The 9103-nt window shown below is 40.5% G+C and overlaps 1 protein-coding gene across 1 annotated transcript; it reads right to left on the bottom strand.

Annotated features, from left to right (window-relative positions):
• Positions 1 to 286: 286 nt before the first annotated feature.
• Positions 287 to 3233, bottom strand: LOC134825853 (zinc finger MYM-type protein 1-like). The gene is made up of 4 exons (XM_063838042.1): positions 3124 to 3233; positions 2690 to 2915; positions 1914 to 2096; positions 287 to 1720 (listed from the first exon to the last, which is right to left on the bottom strand). The coding sequence occupies exons 1-4, from the start codon at positions 3231 to 3233 to the stop codon at positions 287 to 289; spliced, it is 1953 nt and encodes a 650-aa protein (XP_063694112.1).
• Between the last annotated feature and the right edge of the window lie 5870 nt (positions 3234 to 9103).

The raw sequence follows: 9103 nt of genomic DNA, 5'->3' as shown, positions 1-9103 counted from the left end.
TAAACTTTAGCGCGGAGGCCAATTTCTAATGATGCGCGGTGTGACTAAAGTTTATACGACGGTAATTGTGTGAACTCTAACCTTCGAGGTTTGCAGTTTGTGACTTTTCAATAATTTTAAATCCGGCTCCTGGGCTCTGGCCATGTTAGTTATCGTAGTAGGACAAATAGAAACAACCGTTTCAAGATACACTTATAAATTATGTTAAGTAAAATAAACATCATGATCACAGATCAAGTCAACCCAATTACAACAATTTACAAAATACAAAAAAATAAATAAATGTTCAGTGGAAACGCTTGATGCGCCCTGCTTTTGCACTGGCAAATTTTTGTACCAGCTTCGAGCGATCAAGTTTGTCAACCTCACTGTTCTCAATTGAGATGAGAGCTAAATCCTTAAGTCTAGATTGTGACATAGTCGACCTTAGATAAGTTTTTATCAACTTTAACTTCGAGAAGGACCGTTCCGCCGATGCAACAGTGACTGGTATAGCTATGAAAAGCATCAAGGCTGCTACCAACTGCGGACACAACAGCGGAAGGTCTCTCTCGAAGATAAAGTTGACCAACTGGAGAGGACTTGTCACATCTTCGGTCCTTAGCTCACTCCCGTAATCTTCCTTCAGGTCAATTAACTCGTCTGCCAATGATGGCTGCAAGTCCTTGTGGTAGATCTTTACCAACTCATTCGCAGCAGTTCGGAGGTCCGTGCAACTCTTCGTCAGTATGTGTTTGGGCTGCAAACACGCGAACTTGCTCACTATTGAGTTGTGTCCCTCAAATCGAAGAAGGATTTGTTCCCGACATGTCTTCAGTGTGGGAAGAAATATCTGTACCTTGAACAAATCCTTCTTCGATGGTTCTGGTAAGTTCTGGCCACGAAGTTGACCAGAATATCTGTAGAGGTTCCGGGCCATGGTGAGCTGGAATGACTGCTCGGCCCCAGCATAGATGGCTTGCTGCTGAGCTTCTACGATGAGAGTATCCCAATTTCCCTCTAGATTTCGGAGAAATCTTGTAAAGCTGCTGAGAGCAGCTGGCACAACTCCAATGTCCAGGTTTTTAGCCTGGAGCATGTTAGTAATAGTCTGTGCCTTGGAGAGCAGCTTCTCCCAAAACACCAGAGTAATGGTGAACTCGAAAGTTCTAACTCTACTCAAAAGTCCCGCAGATGTTCGGCAGTTGGTGAGTGATAGCTTCGTCAGAAGTCTGATGATATCTGGCTGCCGATTCTTGATGGCCCTAACGCTTTCATGACGAGACGACCACCTCGTTGGGCAAAGTTTTTTTAGGTCTAAGCCCGGAGAGTTCATCTTCAGCTCCTCCCAGCGTAATGAGCTCGATCCAACAAACGTAAAAACCTGGCCCAGACAGTCGAAGAAATCACTGGTGTGGTTGGTAGCAGCCACAACATCTTTTATCACCAAACACAGATTGTGGGTCGAACAGTGCACGAAGGGAACAGGGTTCGTGGTTCTGTTCTTCAGTATCGTCTGTACTCCCCCATAAACTCCCGACATAACACTGGCTCCGTCAAATCCCTGTCCTCTAAGTTTGTCCAGCGTGATTCCCAGCTTCTGGAGTTCTTCAATAGCGAGATTAGCAATAGCCTCTGCTTTTCCAGATGACATTGCGATGAATCCGAGGAAGGTCTCATGCACCTGTACTTGAGAGTCTCGAACGGAAACCCAGCGCACCACCAAACTTAATTGGTCTACCTGTGAGGGAAATATGTCAATAAAATAGCTTCTAGATTCTAATACACATCCGATGGAAGAAATAAATGTACAACATAGTGAAAAGGGAAGGTGTAACGGTATTTTTCTTTACCATTGTCCACTGTACAGACATAATCATATTACATAAACAAATTTGAAATCAAAATGTATTTGACCAAAAGATGGAACGAACCTTTCCCAGATCAACTGTCGAATCAAGGATAATCGAAAAGTAGGGGCTCTTTAGGATATCCGATACCAAGGAGATCCGCATTTCCTCGGCGATAAGGGAGATCAGCTCGTTTTGGATCGCAGGGCTCAGATATTTGGTCTTCCCCTTGGGCGTGGCGATCACTTGCTTCAGGAGACCGTCAAACTGGGCAAGCAGTTTGAACCAACTACTTTCGATTATCCTTGATTCGACAGTTGATCTGGGAAAGGTTCGTTCCATCTTTTTTGGTCAAATGACATTTGATTTCAAATTTGTTTTATATGTAATATGCTGTATGTCTGTACAGGTGGACATTGGGTAAAGCAACATTAAAACCGTTAACAACCTTCCCGTTTTCACTATGTTGACCTTATTTCTTCCATCGATGTGTCTTAAGAAATCTAGAACTTTTTTGACATATTCCCTCACAGGTCGCCCAATTAAGTTTGGTGGGCGCGGGTTTTCCGTTTCGAGACTCTCATACAGTGCATGAACCTTCCTCGGATTCAGTCGCAAATGTCCCATCTGAAAAGCAGAGGCTAATTTCTAATCTCGCTATTGAAGACCTCGCAGCAGCGGGGAATCCACGCTGGACTAACTTAGAGGACCGGGATTTGACGGAGCCAGTGTTATGTCGGGAGTTTATGTGGGGAGTACAGACGAAATGAAGAGGACAGAACAACGAACCCTGTTCCCTTCGTGCCCGTTCGACCCACAATCTGTGTTTGGTGGATAAAAATGTTGTGGCTGCTACCAACCACACCAGTGAGTTTCTGTCGACGGCTGGGCCAGGTTTTTACGTTTGTTGGATCGAGCTCATTACGCTGGAGGAGCTGACGAAGAACTCTCCGGGCTTTAGCCTCAAAAACTTTGCCCAACGAGGTGGTCGTCTCGTCCAAGAAAGCGTTAGGGCCCATCAGTATCGCAGCCCAGATATCCATCAGGACTTCTGACGAAGCTATCACGCACCAACTGCCGAAACATCTGCGGGACTTTTGAGTAGCGTTAGAACTTTCGAGTTACACCATTACTCTTGTGTTTGGGAGAAGCTGCTCTCTCAAGGCACAGACTATAACTAACTTGCGCCAGGCAAAAAACCAGGTACATTGATTTGTTGCCAGCTGCTCTCAGCAGCTTTACAAGATTTCTCCGAAATCTAGAGGGAATTGGATACTTCATCGTAGTAGCTCACAGCAAGCCATCTATGACTGGGCCGACAGTCCATTCCATCTCACCATAGGCCCGGAACCTGTCACAGATATTGCTGGTCCAACTTCGTGCCAGAACTTCACCAGACACCATCGAAGAAGGATTTGTTCGAAGGTAACAGATATTTCTTCCCACACGTGAAGACATGTCGGGAAACAAATCCATCTTCATTTGAGGGACACAACTCAATATGAGCAAGTTCGGCGTGTTTGCAGCCCAAACACTACGACAAGAGTTGCACGGACCCTCCCGAACTGCTGCGAATGAGTTGGTAAAGATCTACCACAAGGCTTCAGCCCATCTTTTGGCAGACGAGTTAATTGACCTGAAGGAAGATTACGGGAGTGAGCTAAGGACCGAAGATGTGACAATCCTCCCATTTGGTCAACTTTATCTTCGAGTGAGACCTCCGCTGTTGGTCCCCATGTTGGTAGGCAGCCTTGTAGCTTTTCATAGCTATACCAGTCCACAGTCATCGGCGGAACGGTCCATCCTCGAAGGTTAAAGTTGATAAAAAACTTATCTAAGGTCGACTATGTCACAATCTAGACTTAGGATTTAGTCTCATCATCTCAATTGCGAAACAGTGAGGTTGACAAACTTGAAGCGCTCGAATAGCTGGTACAAAAATTTTGCCAGTGCATAAGCAGGGCGCATCAAGCGTTTCCCGACTGAACATTTTATTTATTTTTTTTGTATTTTGTAAATTGTTGTAAATTGAGGGTTGACTTGATCTGTGATCATGATGTTTTCTATTTCTTAACATAATTTATAAGTGTATCTTTGAAACGGGTGTTTCTATTTGGCCTACTACCGAGAACAAACCTGAGCCAGGGCCCAGAGCCGGATTTAAAATTATTGAAAAGTCACAAACTGCAACCTTCGGAAGGTTTTAGAGGTTCAAGACAATTACCGTCCGTATAAGACTTTAGGCACACCGCGCATCATTAGAAATTGTGGCCTCCGCGCTAAGTACTAAAACAATGAAAGTGTAGTATCGTTTATCACTTTTTTGGCTCAACTTGTCAGCGCGTGGTTACGTGCGCGTAATAATTCGTGTAGAATTTTGGAGTAGTAGACACGTTCAACTAATTTCTTTACTTTTTTTTATACTTCGGTATGAAGAGTCACGGGTCCATCAACCGGCTACAGGGGGCGGCACAATAATGTAAGATGGGCGGACAAATAGCCGCCCCCTAAGGTGGCCTGCCCCCCCTGACTAGCAGGTTAGCCGGGCGGTCGTTACGCCACTGGCCGTCTAATAAACAAGTTGAAAGTTCCTTGTTGATTTTTTTCCCTAAAATTTTAAACATAAATTCTGGAGCATCATAAACACATGACTATATTACTATTATATTTATATAATATTTTACCAAAACCCATATTCATGGGTAGAGTGGACCGCTGCCAGTGTCTCTCTTTCCCAAACAAAAGGAAATGATATTAATTTGATTGACCGTTCTCAAATGCAAATGATACCGAGAATGAAATCGGTCGCTCGCTTTTTCCCTTCATTCACGGCTTACGAATTGTAATAAATTTCGATTGATTACATCAGTCAGATGCTGTAAAAATCTCTTTGGGTTGCGTTCGGATCGATACCTAGTATTTCGGGGTAAGGGTAGTAGTTATTGCTTATTGAATTAGCTGAAGTTTATTGAATCTTTATTGCCGAGTACAGCTGCCTTTGGGTAGATCTTCTTAATCTATACAATTGTAAATGAATGGGAAAAGCGAGCGACCGATTTCATTCTCGGTATCATTTTGCATTTGAGAACGGTCAATCAAATTAATATCATTTCCTTTTGTTTGGGAAAGAGAGACACTGGCAGCGGTCCACCTCTACCCATGAATATGGGTTTTGGTAAAATATCATCTCTTTTTGATTATAATGTCAGGGTACTTTATAAAGTCGAAATATAAACTGATATCTTCATTAATTAATAAGGAGGAAGTTTCAACGATTTCGAAATTTTCCTTTTAAAAACATTTCCTTGTGTTTAGGTAAGCATATCGGTCGATCACTGACTGAATATGCCACCTAATACTCATTCAAGTTGGCATTAAATTCATATATAATGACATTAAACTGTCGTGGCAAAGCAGACTTTGTTGGAAATCACGAATGAGCAAAATTCTCACCTTTCGCACGTGCAAACTTTGAGCGGACGTTGCGTGCGCATCCAATATTGAATCGCCGTAAATTTTTTCATGTAAATTGTTTTATATATAGTTTAATAAGCATGCAAAGTTTCAAAGTATTTTCAAGAAGAACTGTAATCACAACGGCACTCTAAAGTTGACAGAAAATGACGAAAACAGCAATTTTCAGTGATTTTAGCAATTTTCTATCAATTTGGGCGTGTCCCCACGTGTGCAACTTTTCGATTTTCAACTTCAAAAACTAGCCTAATGCACAATTTATACCTATAGGAAGCAGAACTGAGCTCCTCAACTCAAGGCATGGCCCAACCACCAGAGAATACTAAATCGCAAAATTGACGTTTTTATAAAATAAATCTTCAACAAAAAGCACAAACTTCAATGCCGAATATCTTTTGAAGGAGCAAGCTAGAAAAAACTTTCCGGTAGATTTTCAGAATGCTTGAACAATTATCTAAGGTGAAATTCTCCTCAGTTTTGAATAAAATTACTCCTTAATGGTTTAAAATTAAGTTTAAAAGTTATTACTTTGTCAAAAATCAAGTTTTAAAAACGGTTAAACTTGATGAACGTCATCAAGGGGTGTTTATGACGTCAAATAATTTTTTATACAATGTAAACTAAAGTGTAAACAATTATTTGCAAGACCTGTGGTCGGAAATGGCTTTATCTTTTATACTTTTGAATCTATGGACAATTAAATACAGGCTACATTGACTGGCAAAGCGTCTATCCCTGAATATGTATGTATATATATATATATATCACGACAATCTGTCGTAAAACAGGGGTTCTAGAAAACCCATTTCCCGATACTCCTGAAACCTGAAACTTTTTTTGCAGTCGATTTGATCAACGTCTAGACGCCCTGAAAAATTTCAGATCTCTAACTCAATTTTAACATGGTTTTTAAGGCACCTGAATATGGCGATTTTGGGTTTTTTACCGAATTTCGTATAACAGTGCTGGCGAGTATTTTATGCAAATTTCTTAAAAATCTCAACATAACTATTTTTTATTCCTGTCATCTTTGACATCAAATTAGAATGTTTTGAACTAAAAATAATTCTGCTTAACGACTTCCGATGAGTCTTAATGCCTGGAAAACTCGTGCCGGAGGCGGCGGCCTTCGGCCGCCGCCTCCGGCCGGAGTGCACGCTTCGCGTGCACAAAAGAGGCTTGTAACGTGTACCAAAGGGGGTATAATAGTAAAGGGGGTATAATAGTAAAGGGGGTATAATAGTAAATGGGGAACATAGTATACCCACAATAAATGCAACGGTCGTGCTTGCCAGCACTGTGATTAGTGCCATGTGAAACAATTTGTAACTGCTATAACGCAGTGTCCATAAATATTAATTTATTATGTTCTAGTTTTGACGGTGAACATTTCCGATGCAACAGCGACATCAGAGTCAAATTCCCTGTTTCTGTTATGTTTAAATAACTCTTATTAAAGAAAAATGAAAGATAAGCGTATTTAACATTCCATAGACAAAAATATGATTTATAAAATGTTTGGGGGCAATACCCGTACAATTAGTATCATTGCAACTCTGAGTCATTTTTAACAAATCTAAAAACCTATTCCATACATTAACAGTAAGTTAATCTGCAGATTTATTCTCTTAGAATCCATATAAAAATACAAACCGAACCTAAAACTTTAACTCGCGGTGCCATTTCCTAAAAGAAAAATACCTAAATTACAAACAGTTTTAAAGGATTATAGACTTTTTAGAAACAGCTAACGACGTGGTATTAGAGTAATTGTGTTGGTTCCTCCGCTTTAACATATTTTATCCTTTGTCAGCTCTGCAAAAACAAGCTTTTTACAAGTTTAAACATATTTGCGGAGAGATCCGTAATTGGAAAATTCAAGCCACGTATGCAAACAATTCAAAGTATTAAATAAATTTCCGTCGTAGCTTCAAATAATAGTATTCAAATATTAAGCCCAAAAGTAAATTAGATCTTGAAAATTACATAACGTTCAAATTATATCAATTCAAAATTAAAATTAAACGGTTTTTACCTCGGATTGAAAGAGTCACAAAGTCAAAACTTAAAGGAATCGAAAATAATCATGTGCACTTTTCTAACGTCAAACAGCGCTCACAGGAGCACTGCGGTGCATAAATATCGTTCTCACGAGTATCGCGTGCGAGGCTCCCGTTAGCGAAGCGTGATACCTCACGGCAATGCGTGATACCACACGCCTGGTTGCAGCAATTGTAGAGTTAACGCGTGAGTAGATAACGCGATGACTCGGTGGACGCGTCCCACGTGTGAGAAAAGTCTTTAGAGATTTTTCTGGCCATAAGTAGGATTCCTGTACACTGATCCTGCAACAACGTAATTTGTCGTCCCTGCGACTCCTTTTGGTGGATATCACTTCTGTTACGGCAAGCGTCCGCGCGCACACTGCAACACCTCTTCACGTACGTGGAACCCTCCAATGCTCATCTTACACGGGCAGATCAGCAATCCTGACAAATACTCCGATTCGTCTACTGATCACACCACGATACTTTCTGATACTAGACTGAAAAACCAAAAGAGAGCTCGTATCTGACTGAGGTTATCATCACGTGACCCATTTCAGAACAACTGCTCGTATTTACGCATTGAGTTTTGTTTGGATGTCATTTGCGGTCGAGTTCTCTGTAGACCGGGGCACGTTCAAAGAATCGATGGCTCCACGGGACGATGCGCGGGTGAAGTATGAGTGGAACGTGGAAGAGTTTGTGGCGCACTTCTCGAGCGATAAACGGGGGGGAAAAAAAAATTTTGGGTTTTTTGGTTTCAATTTTTTTTTCCCCAAAAAAACTTTTTTTTTTTTTTTCCCCCGGGGGAAATTAAACCCTTTCCCCCCCCCAAAAAAAAAATTTTGGCCCCGCCCCCCCAAAACCAAAATTTTTTTTTTTTCCCCAAATTTCCCCCAAAAAAAAGGGGGAAACCCCCCCAAAATTTTTCCCAAATTTTTTTTTAATTTTTAAAAAACCCCCAAAAAAACCCCCCAAAGAAAAATTGCCAAAGGGGAAAATTCTTAAAGGGTAAAAAAAAGGGAAACCCCCCTTTTGAAAAAATTCCAAATCCTTTTTTTTTCCCCCCTTTTTTTTTTTTTTTTTAAAGGGCCCCTTTTATTTTTTGGAAAGGGGGCCCCCCGGGGGGAACCCCCGGGGGGGAAAGGGGGGGGAAATAAAAAAAATTTGGAAAAATTTAAGTTTTGGGGGAAAGGGTTTTAAAACGGGGGTTTTTTTACCCCGAAGGGGGGGAAAAGGGAAAACAAAAAAGTTGAGGGTTTTAAAGGGGCCCCCAAAAACCCCGGGGGGGGGGGGGGGAAAAAATTTGGGGGGCGGGAAAAGGGGAAAGAATTTTAAAGGGAATGGGGAAAAAAATTTTTTAAGGGGCCAAATTCTGAAAACCCAAAATTTTTTTCCCCCGGGGGCTTTTTTTTTCAACTTTTTTTTAAAATTTTTGTTTAAAACCCCCCAAAAGACATTTTTGGGGTTTTTAAAAACAACTCCATTTTTTTGGTAAAAAAAATTAAAATTTTTTAAAAATTTTACGATTTTTTTAAAAATTTTTAAAAAATTTTCTACTGGGTCAATTTGCAAAAAAATATAAAAATTTTCCCGGGGGTTAAAAAATTTATTTTTTTTCCCAAAATTTAAATAAATGTTTTTTTTTAAAAAATGGAAAAATGTTTTAAAGGGGGTTTTTTCCGGAATTTAAAATTTAAACCAAAGGGTTCCCAAAAAAAAAAAGCAAAATTTTTTTCTTCAAAATTAACAACA

Source organism: Bolinopsis microptera, unplaced genomic scaffold (assembly GCF_026151205.1).
Source record: "Bolinopsis microptera isolate Bmic1 unplaced genomic scaffold, MBARI_Bmic_1.0 sca173, whole genome shotgun sequence".
NCBI classification, from domain to species: Eukaryota; Metazoa; Ctenophora; class Tentaculata; order Lobata; family Bolinopsidae; genus Bolinopsis; species Bolinopsis microptera.
This window is presented reverse-complemented; position numbering and strand designations above follow the sequence as displayed.

What these genes read in the sequence shown, in the direction of transcription:
- LOC134825853 (XM_063838042.1), bottom strand. Translation starts at nt 3,233, where the DNA reads ATGGTGTCTGGTGAAGTTCTGGCACGAAGTTGGACCAGCAATATCTGT. An exon ending in CCAGTCATAGATGGCTTGCT is followed by an intron (nt 2,916 to 3,123) that starts GTGAGCTACTAC and finishes AAAGTCCCGCAG; the next exon opens with ATGTTTCGGCAGTTGGTGCG. An exon ending in CGACAGTTGATCTGGGAAAG is followed by an intron (nt 1,721 to 1,913) that starts GTTCGTTCCATC and finishes TTTCCCTCACAG; the next exon opens with GTAGACCAATTAAGTTTGGT.